General features: G+C 42.2%; 1 protein-coding gene across 2 annotated transcripts in view; it reads right to left on the minus strand.

The window, feature by feature from the left end:
* Positions 1-8,630: 8,630 nt before the first annotated feature.
* The window catches only part of LOC119387718 (proprotein convertase subtilisin/kexin type 5), a 41,726-nt gene continuing 29,766 nt past the window's right edge, over positions 8,631-20,590 (minus strand). Inside the window, exons 14-18 of one of the 2 annotated variants that reach the window (XM_037655196.2) lie at positions 20,351-20,451; positions 19,208-19,388; positions 18,223-18,502; positions 14,179-14,309; positions 8,631-11,733 (exon numbers count right to left, since the gene is read on the minus strand). In XM_037655196.2, the coding sequence (XP_037511124.1) occupies positions 14,207-14,309; positions 18,223-18,502; positions 19,208-19,388; positions 20,351-20,451 (665 nt within the window). In that variant the 3' untranslated portion in view covers positions 8,631-11,733; positions 14,179-14,206. Of the gene's footprint in view, positions 11,734-14,157; positions 14,310-18,222; positions 18,503-19,207; positions 19,389-20,350; positions 20,452-20,590 lie in introns of both variants that reach the window. The other variant, XM_049413623.1, reaches the window with a different exon arrangement.

Below are 20,590 nucleotides of genomic sequence, written 5' to 3' on the forward strand. Positions count from 1 at the left end.
CCTTGGGTGAGAGGCTGAGAGAAGGCATGCTAACAGTTACTTGGACGAGCCATCTCAACGACCTCAACAGTCTCTCTTGGCACTTGATTAGTGCTCCTAAAAACAACCGCACACTTATTGTACACTGGTACACACCCACGGCCCTTACAATGTGCACTTAATTAAATGCTCAGTGCTGCCCGTCTGCACATTCCAAATGTGCTCGCACAGGTGCATATTAATGCACCTTGACGTCTGCCTGACACACTCCTTCCCACAGGTTAATGCAATAATGTACACCACATTCTTAAGACAAGTTATAAACAACTTGTGTTTGAACTGGCACCCACTTATTTTACTGTAGCTGGGAGAAGCTTGCTTGCACTGGCTGTGCAATTTCTGGGGCGCTAAAAAAAACCACAATCACATCAGCATTCGCCCCGATTTGCTTTAGGTGGTGTGAAATATGGTGACTGTAAGGGACGACTGCCAGGTTTTTCGACCTCTTACCTACCTCATTGCGGACGTCACAAAAAGGGCATTTGTCTTCCTTGAGAAGTTAATGAGCAACGAATGCAACGACATGCCATGGGTAATCAGCCTTATTGAGGTGGCCTACTTGATTCTCGAAACTATCCTTGCACCTGTGGACATTCTAAGGGAGTTCAAGAGGCACAGCTTCGCAATACCATGTTTAACGACTTCTGAGTGGCCGGAAGAGTAAGGTAAAAGTGGCTTTTCGCCACAGGGTCCAGACTCCCAACAGACGTGGTTAGTCGTGAAGTGAAGCCGGGCATCAAGAAATGTTAGCGAGTTATCTTACTGCACTTCATGGGTAAGCACTAGCAGATCGAGATTACATTGAGTACCTGTTTTCGGCCCAGTTATCTCCGGGATAGTGTTTTTTTTTTCCCGCGACTGTTCTCTTTCGCAGTTGCGCAGTTTTGCTTATGTGTCTGCACTTATATATGCGTGCTTTCTGAAATAAATTTTCAGCTGGAAGTCAGCGCTTGTCTGTGTCCCCTCGCTTGTCCTTCATTCATTTTTCGTGCTGTCGATATCTTATGTACGCTTAGAAATGCTTAGCTCTTTAACTGAAGCTTCCTCACACGGAGTGAGGAAGATAACACAAGCATGTTTTAGAAAGCAAATTGGAAGGTTTTAATGCCATTCTTATTTCAATTACTGTGAGGATTCTATGGCACAAGCAGTAAAATGTTTTATCTCCAGCCTTATGGAGTGGTAAATTGCAGTAACTTACTGTTCTGAGAACAAATGCAAAGTAATTCGCCATTCAACTACTCTCAAGGTTTCATTTGATGAAAGGACCCCACAGAGAGAAATGTTTTCTCATTTTAGTAGAGCATAACAAGACAAGATTTATATTAATGAGAAAATAAAGAAAAATGTTGGTACAAGATTTTCTTTGCCACGTATGCCTGTGGGTGTAAATAGTCTGTAGTAATGGCATTTAAAGAGCAACAGAACACAGATTAGGTATGACATTTATGTATTAGAAAAGCTGGGAAGTACTTGTCAGTGACAGATAAAGAACAGTGGTGTCTGAAGTAAACACTAATCGCATAATGCAGATATAATTTTCCAGTGATTCAGTGAGATGGGGCAGCATATGTCTTAAAAAATTCATAAAAGTTTGTATTGCACTTAAAAGTTTCATTAACTTCACACACAGCACTCAGATTTGCAGACAAACATTTTTCAAAAGCAGGAGCACATTTGTGTATAGTTTTTGCAATTTACTTGCTACTGCGTAAATATGCATTCAGTGTTGGGATGCTAGGACATTGAATACTTATGCAAAACCAATATCAGTACGATCTTTTTTAAAACTCATTATTTCATCCACCACTTATGCATTTACTGAAATTAATACAGGTGTATGATAGAAACTGGTAGGTCTCTCAGTTTTGATCTTCTCTGCTTTTGTGAATAGTACAGCTGTGTTCCTACATGTGTGCTGCTCAAAATACAGGAGTGTCTTCTGTGCGAGTGTTATGCTTCCATTTCGTTTGTTGTGTGTGCCAGCTATATCAGACTGCCAGTTATTTTCATAAGGTTACAGCACATTCGTGAAGTTAGAGGACTGTATTGTGACAGAAATGGATAAACGACCCACTCACTGTGCTACAAGAGATGATTCTGAGTAGGCTGGTGTGCCTCCAGTGTATTGTACCTAGAGCTCGTAAGGGAGAAAGCATGAACTTTAAAAAATTAAAATTGAATTTTTGGGTATTGCATGCCAATACCATCATCTCATTAGGAGTCATGTCATAGTGGATGACTCTGAAATAACTTTGACCACCTGGGTTTCTTCAACATGCACATGAACATGAGTAGACTGGCAGGCAGGAGAGCTATAGAGCACTAGCGGGTTGGGAGGGAGGAGGGCTGCAACTATGTTCCTCTCTTTTATTATTTTGCAACCAACACACGGAATCTCGTATATCTCAGTTGTAATGGCAATTAATAGTCCTGTAAACATTGACTATGTGCAACTACAAAAGTACTTAGCTGAACATCCTGTGTTTAGCAGAACATGTTTTTGTGTGTTTTTGCACGTTTTTTGTGTGTGTATGCATGTGCGTGAGATCGGTGGCGTAAAAGGCAGTGATTCTTACTGCGCAATGTTTCAGAGTGCTGGTGGCACGATAGGATGTGTGCTAGGTTTTTCAGTCACCTCTTCTCACATGCCATGTGGCATTTCTGACAAGGGCTAAGGACAGCACATACATACAGGATGTTTCAATATAACACATAGCAAACTTTGAATGATAGATGGTATGTCTTAGACAAATGAGGGCCACTCTTCTGACAGTCATCTTGAGCAAGTCAGCGGATCTCTTATTTTGCACATACATTGCTATTTAAACATCACTTGCAATGACCTTCCTTCCACAAATAGATAAATTTGAGCTGCAAGATAGCATATCAAGACTACACTAGCTATGGACAGCACTGATTAACTAAGCTTAGAACGCAAACAGGCAGGCGCGGCGTGTAATTGAGCTGGTGGCAATAGCATCTGCAATGTATCGATTGTCTTCGTAGTGTGAAGGCAGCTAAAAGCACATGCACGGATTTGTTCTTTTTGCAATATCACTAATTTAGCATGTGACATTGGTAAATTGTTCTATGTAGAATGTGCAGTGCTGTAATTGGTGATGCACTGTGCAGTGAGAAGAGTAAAAGAACAGAAAAGTAATGTAGTCCCTTGGCTCTGGCACAGAAGAAGGCAGGGAAGAAAAGTCGCAGGCACATGCTAGTCAAGGCATGAGGAGAGACCATCTACGTTACCATTTGAAGCTTGCCTCCTTGCAGCATGGCAGTTTGACATTTCAGCTTCCCTTGTCTTCTCTAATAATGAACCAGTTTGAAAAATTCTTGTGGTAATATACTCCCTATGTAGCATCCTACAACTTATGGCACCCTCACTTTCAGTGTGTTGCTCCCTACTGTGCATTGCTTGGTAATACCGTGCTCAATATTGACAGAGCCATCACTCAGAATATGCACAAGCTTGCACTCTATGGTGCGCTCTGATTTGCTCAGGACGACTGCCTGTGATATCTCTGTAGTCTCAATAATCCAGGACATACCATTTCGGCACCCCCCCCTCCTTCCAATAAGGTTTTGCACAAGGTATATATGAAACATCTGTATGTTAGTACCTAAACCAAATAACAGAATCTTTCCCAACTTTCAGTTATCTCAGCCTGGCTCACTAAAGAAAAAAACTTGTGCAGTGTAACACACCACTCTTGTATCACACTTGCTACACACCTTCATATTTCTATTTCAAAACGTGCAATTTGCTTTTGCTTGTTTGTGTCACAATGTGTTGACAACGTGGCAGGCATGTTTTGTAGATAGCATTTGCAGAAGCGCCTTCTTTATTTTTGTTTGTTTGCAAATTTTGGGCCACATCAATGTAAGCAGCTTAAAAAATCAATTGTGGACGATAAATACTTCTTGGGCCAGTTATTTGACTTATGCAACATTGGCCAAATCTTGTGCACATTTGTCGCAGTGATATCTTTCACGTTAGCTGCCTTGCTTGTTGATGCAGTAGGACAACGAGTTGAGTATGGCTGCTATATTTGTGCCAGAGCGTAACAGTGACAACTGCAAGCCGGGAGTGTTGGCAAAGAAGGAGAAAAGCAACTGCTCTCGGGTGCCACCTTAACTGTGTCAGCAACACAACGGCCAAAAAAAGTTTACCAACACAAAACATCGTTTTTATTGTGATACATGTGTGAATCAACACAACAGATGATTGAATCGAGGAAGATTTTGACAGTCACTCCACTTTCGTGAAAATATAAGAACGTTCAAGATTAAGCCTGCCCTGTTTCCTAAGAATGTGTCTTGATTAAATAAAGGCAAAATGACTGATCTTGCTTAGCAAAGGCATTGATTCAGAAGTCTGGGTGCTAGTGAACTGTTGACTTATTGTACTCCTCTTCATAATAACCTTGCACAGCTGTGGAATCTTACAATTGGTATTGTAAGTGTTTACTGGACCAGTATAACGTAGCAATTCCTTCAAAATGATCCTATTCCATTCTTATCATCCACTCTCACTGCTGTCTGATTACGGTGATAACGTAGGTAAGGATAACCACTGACAACGCATGGGAAAGGATTATTTCAAATGGAATTGTTACAGCTAGGCCCAGCAGTGATTTCATGCCGACGCACATCTCCTTACATAAGAGCATCGTGTTCTGTCTTGACTCTTGACCCTTGGCAAACGCTTCATAATTCTTGCTCCAGTGTTGGATTATTATGAAATGGAGTATAATTACTGGGCTGGATATTAATTGACCTCAACAAACCTCGAGTCACATGTCTCGCTCACTTTGTACTTTGTTTGTAAAAATTTTATTTGGTCAAAGCAGCCTCCTTTTGTGTCCCACGTATGAATGGAGTGTGATACCACCTGTGATAACCAAGCACCTTTTGTCCTTAAGGACGCAACTGCACTGGCACATGTGGTGGCCGAGACATATCAACTGATAACGCTGTCCTTTGTGATCTCTCCTTTCTTTCGTTGCTGTGTACTCAGTGCTATTTATTGTGCTCATTTGTTATTATTCATTGTGGGCATAATGAAAATGAAGGCAGTCATACCTGTGGAAAAAAAAGATTGCAAACAGCAGCGCTGCAGCGTTGCGTGAGCATCAGGTTGTAGTGGATGAAATACAGACGCTCATATGGTTAAAAATTAAGTGATAGCTCTTTTAACGTGGCTGAAAGATTCGCAGAGGCCTTATGTTGATGCTTGTTTTTCCTGGAAAATTTTTGCGAGCAGCTTTTTTTTTACCATTTTGTCACAATATGCTTTTCAAACTAAGCTTTTTCATTTACGATGCGACACGACAAAATTTTGCGAATTTGTCCTCTTATTGCTGCAACTTGCCCATAATTACAAATTTAGGGAAACATTTTCATTACTTAAAAGTGCAGTGTTACAGGAGAGCTGGTGTGACAATTTCTTCGCTTGCATTAACTCACCAATACTTTCAGGCACCCTAGTCTCCAAGATCATTGCAACTCGTCTATTGTTCAGGTGCCTGATGAATTTTTATGCTTCGTGGTCTAGAACTAGTGCAGTTCACGAATCAAGATTCTTAAACAGTAGCCTTCTGGTGAAACTTTAGTGTATACAACAAATGTCATTGGTGAAATACCAGACATTATACGAAGCTATGGAATGAATGCTGCCATTCATGGTAATGTTGCATTTAAAGTTGGCTTAAATACTTTTTTTATTGCCCTTCCTTCAAGCTGTTTATGCAGTCTAGCAGAGAACGAAAGAGTGTGTGTGGTTTTGGCATTTTAAATATTCAGACCGCTAGTAACACTCAAGAACCTATCACATAAAAGGCTAAGTGACTTTTTTTTCCCTGTTATACTTTGGCTAAAGCTAAAAATAATGTTGATTCCTGATTCTAAGTGTTCTTATGAAATGTTTCTGGTACAGCTTGACTTTTAGCATTGCAAGTATTCTGTCGAGCTGTAAATTAAACATTGCTCTACCGACTTTCTTGATAAATAAGAAAGTTTTTCTTGTCATGGCTAGACTCTAGGATTCAAGATGACTGACTGCCTATAGGTATGATGGTTCTTCTAGTGTTTTATATGTTTCACCAGAATTACCGAGGTTGTGCAATTATTTCTGCAGATGCCTGTTGAAGTCTTGTGCTGTGCACTACAGATCTTTTGGTCTGGATGTATTCAGGCTAGGCTAAGCAGGCAGTAGATGCACTCGCAGCAGCTGTGTTCACTGCATTTTGCATGCAGCCCACCATCTACGTATACATGTGTTCAGAATTTGCATGTTACAAGCAAGAGTGCACTGGGCAATGGTTTCCATATGGTGCATGAACAGAGAAATGTTGATAGCACAGTTTCTAGGTGAACGCTATTTGATGAGACATTTGCCTGAGCTCTGTCTAATTACCAGCTGGCATCTGTTGAAGATGTGAGTGCTCGCTTCCTCTGGATTAGATATCTTGTTGCTGAATACTCATGAGAGTACTTGAAGACATAGGTGCAGGTGTGCAGACATAGGTGCGTGGTGTACATCTGCAGTGGGTTGCTTAATTGCGCTGGCATGTTGTGTGCAAAAATCTACAAGCAACTTGACGAGTTGGCAATCGACAACGGTAATGTTTACAAGAGAAAGACTGGTGCCGAATGCAGCTATTTGTAAACCGCAATGTTCAAGATACAGGCCATCTGCTCGGAAGGATACCCACGTGCTCTCAAATGAGATTTTTACAACGAGACCTATGAAAAAGGGCCACCCTTGCTCCATGCTTTATCACATTGTGGTGGATGGAAATCCACAGCCTACTTATCATATATTCTAAGTGTTGCAAGTACTTGGTGTCATTCTTTTTTTTTTCTTTGCTAGTGTCATAGACTTTCCTTATTTTAAAAGGCTGTGTTTACAAAGTTATGTGTCTACCTTCTGCTGTTGCTGAGAGTTTAAGAAGGTCTGTGCCACAGTGTCACCGTCTTCCTTTGGAGCAAGTTGTATGAAGTGTTCAACAACGACAATCACACATGGTGAATTACAGTAAATATGCTTGGAAGTCACTAGAACCTTGATGGTCTTGCGAGAGTTATTTGTGCAAGGTATACTCACAGCAATTTTTGTCGTCGTGGATGTTTCCTTCTGTGGCGCCTCGGGCTGTTCAATCTATACTCCATCTGACTGTGACCGTTAGTAACAAACAAGGAGTCTGTTGGAAATTCACTCCTAATGCAGATTAGACAAGGCTATCTGTGCTGAAATGTAGTCCATGCAAGCTTGAATTCCAGGGTGCAGGCGCAGAGCATCTGTCGCTCTTTGTTACTCTTGATTGAAATATAATGCATGTTTTTGGTACAGCTCTCGTGAACGAAATCTCATTTGGCATCAGCTGCATTACTTCCAATTACAAACGTTGGGTGGCCAAGCATGCAGAGTCACCCAACTGTACTTTATTCTTATATATACACATATGCACTGGAGCTCTAATATAGGGCTACAAGTTTATCATTTTTGTACTTTAGTTTTTTTTTTTCAGTTGCATTTAATCTGTGATGGATGCGAATAAACTAAGTGACACTGGCCAGAATTTGCCATGACTGTCTAACAGTTAGCCTGCTCCAACTCAGAACATCTTGCAAATGACACCATCTACATTGTCAAACACAACTTGCGCACAGATCTTCGCTCTTGCCGTATCTGGAACTACGATTCACCGGAACACAAAGCATATGGATATGGGATGTTTCTCGGGTAGTACGAATAATAAACTCAGAGGCTTTCAGAGTAGTCTCATGGCTAGCAGCCACTTCCTCATTGGCTCATTCACTGGTCACAGTTACAATAAGATGGAGTGTAGTGCTCCCAACTGGCATTTTTGTGGATGTTTAGGTGTATGCCCTGTTGCCTGTTTTCTGTGTGCAAACGCATTTACAGATGGGTGTTTCACATGTCGTTTCTTGTCTATGCTGTTTGGCACGTGTTGGGAAAAGCCATTTATGTATTATTATATTCTATAACTCGTGCGTGCAGGCTCTCTGCAAAACTAGCCTTCGGCAAACTCATTCATGAAATGTTTGTGCTTTATTTTTTCCCCTCTTGCTCTGTTATTTTTGCCTGTTCATGCACATCTCTAAAACTGTTGCATCAAGTTGGTGTGACCTGGAAACCTTGTCAGTGACGTTTCTCTGTTGTTGGCTGTTGCTGTATCACGATTGTATGTGCAGTCTGCACATAACTAATGTGTACAGGTCAACATAAATGTGAGCCTATGTGTACATAATAGGAAAAATTCTCATCTACAAGTTTCTCACGTGGTTTGTAATTAAAGATAGCATAAAGCTAACAATGTGCCTCTTTTGTGCTGACTTACTCGTGTGTCAAGTGTTTAGACTCGCTGGACTCTTCTCTTGTGCTGCTATCATGTAGGTTAAAATAGTAGCTGCAAGAACTTAACAGTCAGCATTTTGTTTACCAGCACTGCAGCACACAAACGGCAGCAGAAGTCAGCATCAAGCAGTTAATGCTATACTTTGTGCACACATGGTAACAGGTTCACTCACTTGCACGAAGAAAAACTCAACGCAATAGATCCAATAATTGGCTGTATATTTCAATCTCTTCAGATGTACACTTCATTGTATAATCTCTCACATCACACAGTGTTTTGAAAGCACACAGTTGCACTTATTTATGGCATTAATTTGCAATGAATCAACAAATACACGTCTGACTAGATACCAGAATTGTTTGAAAAGACCGACACGCTGGAACACATTGCCAATTCGGCATTTCGTACACCATCTTTGCATAGTTCACAACAGTGTACAGCAAAGCAAACATTGAATACAGCCAGTTTTTTGCCTCTTCCCTTTCATTTTTCCTTATTTTGTTCAAGTTCACAGCAACCAAGGAAAAGAAAAAGAGTCAACGCTAAAAACTCCCACAAAAGATGCAGGCACTAAATTACCTGAGGGAGCAGAAGCATAGTGAACCAAACATACGAGTACGGCTGAGCCAGCAAGTTTTGTGACCTAGAAAACGTTTGTGAAGCATTGTGAAAGTATGCGCAGGCAACAGTGAATATGTATCACGACATATGCAATCACAACGAGTCAACCCAGTGGTAGCAGTAGTTGCACCAGAAAGTAAGCAAATTACAAGCTGTTGAATTTGTCGTGTGGCCAGTCAACTAAATCCACTGGAGAGAAGGACAAAAGAAAAGTTATATTCCGCAGGTCATACTCTGCAGTACGCCTTTGATCCGAGATTTCTTAAGATTTTGCTCATGCACCGAGTCATCACAGAAAGACAGCGCCAATTCATTCTGCCGGACCAAGCTTGATGACCTCCTGGAAACGTTTTGTGATGTCATTAGGGGCACAGTAAATATGCTTTATTCTGCACATTTTTTTAATGCAGTGAAAAATGAGTGGCGGAAGCAAACGCTGGTTGGCTGACACTTGTAGGCCTTTCTTCTACTCCTGCTGCCTGAGGCTCCTGTTTGTTTTCAGATAGCAACTTGCAATGCACAGTCGATAAATTGCACAATTCAAAATGAACAACAGTCAAACCACTGTAAAAAATCTAGCTACAAGCAGCGCCATGGAGCACACTTCAATGCAGTAACACCCTGCTGCACTGAAACCTGCCCACGAGTCCGTCCCTGTTCATTCGGATAGATAAAAATTTGTGCACTCAAACAGCAAGCTTACGTGCACCTCTGCATTAGGAAACACACTTTCACTCACACATGCATACACTTTACGATAAAAAAACCTTTTGCACATTAAATCAAGAGTCTGCAAACCTGGAATGCAACATCATACAGTTCTAACCCTGGCCTTACATCACTTAACGTCTTACAAAAATAGCACCTCCAGCGGCTATAGGAGGTGTGCACGAAAATGCAGCTGATGCAGTGGCTTCTTCATTTAGAGTTGCTCCGACCATCACACTAAGCACACACAAAAACAAATCAATGAAGCACAAGAACAAGAACATTAAAGGTGTGTGCACTGTTAATAAGTGCTTAGCAACTGCACAGCCTTTCAACCAAATTTCACAAATGGAAAAATATAAGGTCAACACACGAAAAAGTTCAGACACTTGGTTGTGACATGCTTAGGTGTTGCAAAGTCTCAAATACACATGCAGACACAGAAAAAAAAAGCTAAGTGGAAAGTGCAGGAACTAAACAGTGTCCAAGCAGTGTCCAAGCTTTGCAGTAGTACTATTAGTAGTGAAGTAGTGTGCCAACAAAACGTGAGGTGGCCATCTTTCAAGCCTAGCAGCAACCTCTGGCTGATAACTCTGTGGCTTAACATGAGCCATCACAATTTATCGCATGTAAAAGAGAGTATACTTGCACATGTGCCGATATAGAAGGTGCACCCTGCATTCGACAGAAACTTGTGCGAGTATGGTGTGCGTGAAGACAATGATGCGGTCAACAGTAGCCAAAAGCAACTAGCCGCACAGCAAAAAAAATAGGCAAGGCAGTGGCCTGCACTGCTACCCTCATTACTACTGTGCTGGAAAGATATTAAGGCAATTAATCAGTGCTTCCTCATGACTGTCCTTAAAATTCATTTTCCCTTTTTCTTTTGGCACTTAGTAAGTCACTTGTTGCAAACACAATGCAACGACCTCTACTGTCATGCACCTCAAACGCATGACGCAAGAAGGTTGGATATACTGTAACAGCCTGGCGCACAATGCCGACATATATTGCACTTATCAATATACCAAAATGATTTAAATGTCTGCAATCTCCTGCTGAAAGCAGCTCACAAAATCTGATGTGGGAAAGTCTCATAAAAGGGGAAAGGTCCAAGTTTTGCAGCACTTATAAGAACAGCAACTGAGGCCTCAGGCATAACAACACATGTTTAAGCAAACCTAGCCGAAACTGGTTAATTAAGCAGGAGCCACACACACACCAGCACACCCTCAATTAAAATTAAAAGTGTTGAAACTTCCTCTTGTGCCAACATGTTCTTGTCACCGCTTCTATTTGTCCATATCCGAATTCATTCTACGATACTCAGCTCAAGAAGTCTTGTAAATTAGAGATGGGGCAAGTGCGAAAGAACTGAAATGTGGAATGGTCAGGCCACTGAGTCAGCACATCCTAAGCTTAAACATGCCACAGTTCAGGTTTCTTTGAGCATTCGAAACATAAAAGGATTACCATAAAAAAAAAAACTAGCCAGTCCTAAACAACTTCAACATGATCATGTCACAACGCAGTCTAAAGAGCACCTAGGCAAAAAAAAAAAGGGGGGGAGGTGGGTCCCGTTAAAGTAATGCCAACAAAAATAGATGCTTGGAGTATATGCAAAAAAAAAAAAAGCTGTTAAAGCTTGCTCTTAAAAATTACCTTGGGAAGCCCAAAATGAACAACAGCCGTGCCATCATACACACAGCCACCAGCACAGGCTTCAAGGCGCTTCATGTTCCAGCTGTCTTAGTTAAGCCTTTCACCTGCCAGGTAGAGTTCCAACTCTTCTCTCAACATTTGTGATGTTTTCTGCTCACTGATGGTGCCTTCACGAAGCGCATGTGGCACACCTTCTGCACATTTTGCTTTGCTTCTTTGCCATCCCTCGGCCTGGTGTCACACACTCCCGCACCAACAAGTGGTGGCTTCACTTCGGGCACTCTCGAACTGATGAGCCACTCTCTCCAGAAACCTGTTGAAGAAACAAGATAGACACTAATACTGCACTATGAAGGAATGTATTGGACCAGTAGAGAGCACGACATTGGCAACTAACCATGGAAAGGCAACCTCCTCCAACAGTCTACAATAGTGGTAATCCAACATTTACAAACTTTACACACTTGGTCACCATCAAGGGTGTCAGTAGAACCTTTTGCAGGGGTTTACATCCGCGGGCGGCATGGGGGGGGAGAGGGGGGGATGCTTATGGTCGCCATATTCACTATCAATCCCAGCCAAAAACTACATTCAAAAACACAAAATATAAAGCGCAGCTAGACTATTCAGCTCAGCTGGCTAACCAAAGCACCATTCAAAATGGCTCTCGTGCCGGTGACAGATTGCACTAAAAGCCGTATCACATAAAATAGCGAAAGTTTCCACGAAGGGGTTGATCGTGAATACAGCCTGAGCATGGTGAATTTCGCAACCTACAGAGAGGAAGCACTTTGAGCTCGGTGTACGTCTCGGCTACAAAAGCTAGCAAGTGATAGGACATCATGCACTCTTCAGTACTGTTTTCCTCAACAACACAAAGCTCCCAGTGGAAGACCTGACATTCTTTTTTGTGAGAAGGTGCTCTTTGGACATAACTATAAAATAACCTTCCTTATCAGATGCTGTTGGTCTAAGCTCCCTCTCCACAAGATAATTCACCAAAGGCCAAATAGGATAGAAAGCTTTAATTGATGCATGGGAAACCACGATGCTGGCAATACAGTAAGAAATGCACATAAATGTTGTATAAATGCAAGCCCGCATTGTACTTTAGACAGTATTGCCAGCACTAGGGTTTCTCTAGCTCAAGATAAAAGGCTCTGATCCATTCGATCTCGGTCGAATTCATTTGTAGAGGGGTAAGTTGGACCCATAGTATCTGATAAGTGAGGCTATTCAGTAATTATTAGGGGTGTGCGAATATTCGAAATTTCGAATATTTTTCGAATAGTGTTTGCTATTCGATTCGATTCGCACTGGAATTTTACTATTCGAACCTCTAAAAACAAATACAGTCAATGGCCGATTAAAAGTGACCCCTTCAGATTTTCAAGATGCTTCACCTCATTACACTCTCGTATTGCGGCAAAGCTGCCTTTCAAGCTCAGTTACGGTCGAACTTTGCCAAGAGACAGTCAACGTCCGATTGGAAGTGGTCCCTAGATTTTCAATATGCTGCACCTCTTCACACCCGGGTATTGCGGCAAAGCTGCCTTTCAAGCTCCGTTACGGTCGAACTTTGCCAAGAGACAACGTCCGAATGGAAGTGGTCCCTAGATTTCCAATATGCTTCACCTCATCACACCCCGGTGTTGCGGCAAAGCTGCCTTTCAAGCTCCGTTACGGTCGAACTTTGCCAAGACACAGTCAACGTCCGATTGGAAGTGGTCCCTAGATTTTCAATATGCTTCACCTCATCACACCCCAGTATTGCGGCAACGCTGCCTTTCAAGCTCCGTTACGGGCGAACTTTGCCAAGAGACAACGTCCGAATGGAAGTGGTCCCTAGATTTCCAATATGCTTCACCTCATCACACCCCGGTGCTGCGGCAAAGCTGCCTTTCAAGCTCCGTAACGGTCGAACTTTGCCAAGACAGTCAACGTCCGATTGGAAGTGGTCCCCAGATTTTCAATATGCTTCACCTCATTACACTACTGTATTGCGGCAAAGCTGCCTTTCAGGATCTGCTACGGTTGCAAATGTACTAACTCAAGAAAACGCTGGTTCCAACATGGAGATGAAAGATGTGGCAGAGGTGGGGGCTCAGTTATTACTGTTTTGAACCTGAAATTTGGGCAGGAAGTCCGAAAAATCGAAAGCCGAAGCTTTTTAGCATCCAAAATTTTCAGATGTTCTTATATATCGATGTCTACGAGGCAGATTTGGAACTCCGAACTTGAAGGGAGCACACCCTTGTCCGCCACATCAGTTGGGCTTCCATAGAAGTTGAAAAAGGAGGAGAGGCTGAGGAAATGGCATCTTTGCCTATCAGATGCAAAGTGTTGTCGGCAACACTTTGGTTGCACCAAATCATGTACATAAATAGAATTCGGCCTCTACACTGCCTCATTCTTGATAAGACAACTATGAAACACCACCCCGCCAGTGCTTCATCAACCTAGCGAAAAGAAACTCTTTCATGCTGCTATCTCATAAGAATATGCTTAGGAATCCTCTCTAACTTTTTTTCTGCAATTTCGCTTCGAAGTATTCGAAAAACATTCTAGAAATATTCAAGAAATATTCGAAAAATATTCGATTCGATTCGCACTCACACTTCAATATTTCAATTCGCTTCGCACCCCAAATTTTGCTATTTGCACAGCTCTAGTAATTATGCAAGAGATTGTTTAAGAAAAAGCTTTGTCAGCAGTGTGGAAGAATTTTGAGACCTACCATTCAGTGGGTTGGTCCTACCGTCTCGGTCTCGGTGACTGCCCTTGGGCTACGTTGTCTTGTGGAAAATCTCTTCATCATCTTCGTCATCGTCCTCCATACCATCACTGCGGGTCAATGCCACCTTCTCAGCTTCCACTTCAAAGCGAGCCCTGGTTTAGGAGGACAAGGAGATTTGCAAGATTAGACAGAAGCAGTGGTTACTCTCTTAAAGATCTTAAAAAAAATAAAAAATAAAGAAACCAACTGCTAACAACAAGGCTGATTACAAGTAGACGCTTTCGAACGAATGATTTCCGAAATTCTGCAAAAATTCTGCAAGCCCTCCAATGCTTCATTTCAACCAAAGTTTCTTGTCTGCAGGTTAGATTCCCTTTCAAGCCCAGAGCCACACTCTTAGGCAGAGGAAAAGCTCAACACAGATACTGGTCAGTATTGTGCCAGCTAGAATTATGCCTTACTTTCTTTTTTTCCCAAGAAACTCGGGAAGTTCGTACAGTGCTGCACACATTCTTAAAGATGTGCTTACTAAACATAGCAAAACTAAGAACTACGCCTTGCATTTGGTTTAATCTTGAACAAAGCCTCCATGAATTACCCAATTAGAAACAAATTTTTGAACAGCAAGAGATAAAACAGCAACTAGAAAATAAGTGTACTGCAAGTGTGCACGCATGTGTGCATGTGCACACATTTTCCTTGTCTCCAAAATGTTTCTTGTTCTGCACTGGCCTCTGCCAGCATCATAACAAACAATATATCGCAGAGTGTAAACACATACTTTGATCCTACACTCTCATTCATACTGCCAAGGTAAGTTCCATTAAGCGCACATGCCTTTAGAAGTGTAAGCGAGTTTTTCAGCTGCGTGCTGTCACAAAAATGTGGATAATGTGCTGCGAGGCAAAGCTTATTTTTAGGGATGGGCAAATATTCGGGCGTTTCGAATATTCGAACGAATATTACAGTATTCGAATTCGCTTCGATACGAATTTAGATTATTCGAAATTTCGAAGTATTCGAAACGAACGAATATATGTGTACATTTTACTGCACATAACTCCCTGTAAAGGTGGTTTCACTGCAGCGTCTAGTTGCCGTGCCGTGAAACATCCCAACCAGGGAAAATCTGCACTGCCGCGAAGCCACACTTCAAGGTTAAATGTACATATTTTTTTAAGGGGGGGACACTGGTCTTTCAAGATATAAAATCATGAAAAAATCAGTATTTACAAAACAGCATTTTTGTAACATACAGGCATTGCTGCAAGTACTGACCAAGTTTCTTACACCTTCGATTGATATTTTTCCCACAACATCAATTTATACCACAAAAACAGGCTATATTCTAAATGAAAAGCACAAAAATGGAGCTCTTGATGCTATGAGGCTGTTGAATGATGTATGCTGCAGCAGTACTCGTGTAGGTTATATCCCTCGTGGCTACTAACTATCTAACAAAAAGAAAAAAATTCACCGCCATATCCACGAAGTGAATGATGTTGGAGGAGCTTGCTCGGAGATGATCGGGTAACCCGCGAATGCTCCATGCACATTCCTCTACCATCATATATAGACGTGACAACGTTGTTATACATACCTTACATCCACAATGTTTTTTAATTTACGGTTGGATGCACTATATACATTTTGATGAAGTATATATACATTTGGATGAACTATAAACATTATATATACACGAGATGTTGTTTTACCAAGTTTAAGAAGGGCGTCCCTCGATGAGTTCGGGGACTGGTTTCCCTTTAAAGATGATTGCTTTATGATGGTTGAACTATATGCATTACATATACGCAAGAGATGTTCTTTTACAAAGTACAAGAAGGGCGTCCCTCGATGAGCTTGGGGACTGGTTTCCCTTTAAAGATGATTGCTTTATGATCAGTAAAGTATGTTGCCAAGGGGTCATCGATGATGGGACGCAATGGAAAGTTCGAGAAGGCAACATCGATACAAGTGCCCCTGATGGTGGTGGGACGTTTGCAGTCGTACGATACGCATCGGAGAGCGTAACGTGACATCATGTGTTGGCTGGTTATTGGCAAGGCGACATCTTCCCGAGCTGCTGCTGCGTTGCGAGCCCGTCGCGCTGCTGCCGTTCATGCTGCGGAGCGGCAACGAAGAGTGTTCACTTAGTGAGCTCCCGGCGAAGAGAAAGGAAGCCAGCGAAACAAGCGGTGCGGCCAGCGAGCAGTCACCTAACTAGCGCTTGCGCCGAGCGTGGTGTGTGCCGCCTTGAGCGGCGGCGCCATCTAGTGAGCATTCTTGAAATCACCGGAGAGAGCGCAGCTGCGCCGAGCGTGGTGTGTGCCGCCGCGCCAACGGTCACAGAGGTGAGGACAAGGCGCGAGCATAAGAAGCTTGGCGAGCAAGCTCCTAAAAAATTTTAACATTTTGTGTTGCATGAGGTTGAAAATCGGCATTATTTGCTTTTCTGCAGTTTCTCAAAACCTGAGTTTTTGACTCTTTGCAACCTTTCGGGAGTGGTCTTTCAGTAATCAAAGCACCTAGAATTGTAATTCTTGCTGCACTACTGAGCTACACGAGTATTGCCCACAGGGGTAGCAGCAGATTTCTGTATTTCAGTTTTAATGTTTTTTTTTTAATTGTCCGTGCATTAAACAACTAACTAGCCACATCTTGAACAGAAAACTTTGATATTCATCCTTCACTTACTCGCGCAAAACGCACAGGGACTAGAAGAGACTTACAAGGACAGGCGCGATCTAACAACTTGTTAGAGTTGTTAGATTGCGCCTGTCCTCGTAAGTCTCTTCTAATCCCTGTGTGTTTTGCGCGATTAAGTGAAGGATGAATTTGTTCCAACTAGGCCGAATTGTAGTTTTGCTTCAGTATAAACTTTGATATGCTGTATAATTCTTAATAGTTTGCAGATCAAAAAAGTATTCCTACCCCTGTGAAGCTTATGTTTCCTAGTATCCGGCTATGTGCCTAAAGCAAGATTTCGATGAGTAGTTCTTGCTTCATTGTTCGCGGGAACAATGCTAATTAATTTTAATTAACTTCAGAACTAATGGACATATTTGGAATCAGCAAAGAAAACTAAACAAGACTGTACAGTTTCATTAAATTTGGTAAAGGGAATCTTCATGATTTTTAAAAACCCACTCCCCCCCCCCTCCCCCAAGTTTAAAAGCGTGTTACATGGGCTTATATACGCTAAATATAGTAATTTTTAAATTTTAACGTATTGCACCACTTATAACTTGCACCCCTACTGCTATTCAAATTTTGATACTACTCAAGGCTGCTTCCACTTCATTTCAAACCAAAAAAGTGACATTCACTCATACTTAGTTCCAATCCTAAAAAAATATTGTGCAAGGGTCATGAAAATAATGCTCATTTTTCTTAATAATATGCGGTAAATACTATTCGAACTATTCGATTTGAAATTATTCGACCAAGTCACTATTCGCTTCGGATTCGCTTCGAACCTCAAATTCACTATTCGCCCATCCCTACTTATTTTATTGCAATAACAACTACAGAGACATTCCAAGCAAGAATGTGCCATAAGCATTGGTGCAGTCGCATAATGTCCAAGAGCAATAAGATCCCATTGCACCATGTGTGAAGCACGCAGTGGGATCAAGGAAAAGTGTGTGGGAGAGTGCACAAAACGCAAGGGAGGGATAAAAGGGTACTGACAGCAAAATTTTCAGTTGTAAACTTTTTTTCATCTAATGGAAGGCCAAGCCTTCAAAACCATAGAGTAAGTTCTGGTAAGCATGAGTGCACCCTGAAAAATTAATTACAAGTTCTTAAAGGCTAGTTTGGGTTCCCACTGTACCCTGACATCATGACACAGTATGAGGTTCTTGCCATGTGCTACATCGGGCAATAAACTACTTCTTCATTTTTAGTGGACCAGTGGCAAGTAGTGGGGTTTGCCCAATTTATGTGGCGCATATGTTCTTGCCCAGAGACAGTGAACATGTTCTAGCCATATACCGCTTTGTTGTAAAAACAGGGAAGGAGGAACAAAGGGAAGGGAGTGGCACTATCTGTTGCAGGAAAACTTGCCTGTCAGCATTCTTCAGGGATCCAGAGAGGCGTGTGTAGCCATTGCCTGCTCGGCGCAGTTGTGCCAGGGCAGCCTTGCGGAAGCAAGTGCCCGTGGAGCCACTTGAAGAGGACCACTCGAGCAGGCCAAATAACACAAAGAACATCACCACAGCTCCCACGCAAATGACAACCACTGTCATGGTGACGCGCTGCACTGACAGGTTGTAGGTGTTTGTGATACTGTCTCGTATCAGCCAAGAGGTGCTTCGAAGCTGTTCGGCTCCCACCAAACATTTTCCTGCAAGACATCGTGGCACAAAAGAAACTCTTTCAAGGACAGGGCAAGACTATGGCTACACTTGCTGTGGGTAGAAGGTTGTTGTCCCAAGCTCCTATATCATTTTTCTGATGCATAAAGTGTAACTATGTGACATATATCTGCCCTTGATGTAGTGTTCTGTATAGATAATTTTATGTAAGACACATGGGTGCTGCTGCATTGGGCTGCTAAACGAATGCTTTCTTATTTTTGTATATCGCGACATGAATGAACAAGGTCATGGAATGTCGAATGCACCAACCAAACCATTTTCGTGTGCATGTGTCTATCGTAGCACTGTTCATTTAGTTGTTAAAGATACAAAAGAGCAAACTTAACAGCCCAATATGGCGGCACCGAAACCCATCCATAAAATATAGTCTACAGCTTCAGCACATTGTGGACTGACGCTCAAACACTACGTCCAGGCGATAACAGCTCCAGAGGCGATACCACCCAGAAGTTGCGATTATTAGTGAAAGGACCATTTTCAACTCAGTCAAGAGGTTTGTTAAGGCCATACCACTGGCTTTATTTCTTGTTCACTAAGTTCTAATTACTGTGCTATGTGTTAAGCATTAAACATTCAGGACTAATATACTTCGTTTAGGGAAGTTTATGCACTTGAAGTGATTAATGCGCGGAGCCCCGAGTCTGAAGGGCCATTAGATAGGAGCCACTCACTGGTAACACTGTTGCACATGCAGCAGTTTTTCGGTGCCTCGTGAGCCGCCTTGGCACCTTGGCAGCACGGCAGACAGCGCCAAGTCACAGGGTCCAGGCTCAAGTCCCCAAGGCAGGTCAAACACTGATCCTCACCAGGACCACGACAGGAATCGCATGGCGGCTTGCACTTTACGCATTTCTGTGCATGGTCAATACAGCCACACAATTTTATTTAGTTTCATTTCGTCCTTTCTCTAGTTGCTTTTGAAGCAGCAAAGCTCCCGCTGTCTTTTGCAAGTACAGATGCAGAGCATAAGTGTGGAGTAGCTATAACTGACCCTATAACAAAACCACACTTGAAAAAAATAACCTAAGTCGCATGTTTGTTTAGTTCAGGTTTCTACATTAATGGTAAAAATTCAGGTGCATAAAATGGCCCGAGTGGACAACATCTTGTCAGCGTCTGAGTATTCTGAACAAAGTCTCACAAGAAACTCACTCATAATGATGGGACGTGCTGCACAGGTTGCACGGAAAGTAAAGCTTTTGTGCGAACTGTGCCAGAGCTAGTGTCTACTAGCTATGGCACATGGTATCGCGAGCAAGCTTGCACCTTCATCATCAACAAAGCCTGCAAATGCTACGCTACCATTATGTTAGCTAATAAATGCATTATGAGACGGTAGTCCACAACTGTGTTGCCAGCAATATCCATTTGTGATGACAATAACACAGTGCAACAACTACTATCTTCTAAATTTTACCGTCTCAATGCACGAGTCAATTGTAACGTAAATAAGACTGCAGGCCTCAGTCAAATTCCAATACACTTCTGAGTCATAAATGTTTGCAAATGTATGCTTGCCACTAACCCCAACACCATTTTAAGCCAGAGGATACTGGCCTGGATGACACATTCTTACTGGCATCAATTAACAATGGCCAGCAACTATGTTCAAACTAAAGAGCCCATAACAGTTATCGCTGCATACATTTTATCAATGAGTGCTCATCAGTAATGGCTTCTACGTGACTTCCAAGGCATTGTGCACTAACTTGGTGTCTGCAACACCACCCTGAGCCAGAGAGGAGGGAGTGCATAACATATATGCTGATGTAAATTTTGCTTTCCATGTGCAGCAGCGAAGAATGAACTGTTACCTTTGCAGGGGATAAGTACTCATCGAAGAGACATGGTACACAGGTGCTCCCAGAAAGGAGAGCCTTACTGGTGCAAGCTGAACACGAACTGGGGCCTGGTCCTGCATGAAGTAGTCAAACAGTCTTATGTGACAGCGATAGAAAAAAGAAAAGAGTACAGCACAAGAAAATGGCAGAAGTATTATGGGCGCTCCATAATAAGCGATGTGCTTTTATCACCTCAATACAAGTATGTGCTGC

Source organism: Rhipicephalus sanguineus, chromosome 3 (genome assembly GCF_013339695.2).
Source record: "Rhipicephalus sanguineus isolate Rsan-2018 chromosome 3, BIME_Rsan_1.4, whole genome shotgun sequence".
Lineage (NCBI taxonomy): Eukaryota > Metazoa > Arthropoda > Arachnida > Ixodida > Ixodidae > Rhipicephalus > Rhipicephalus sanguineus.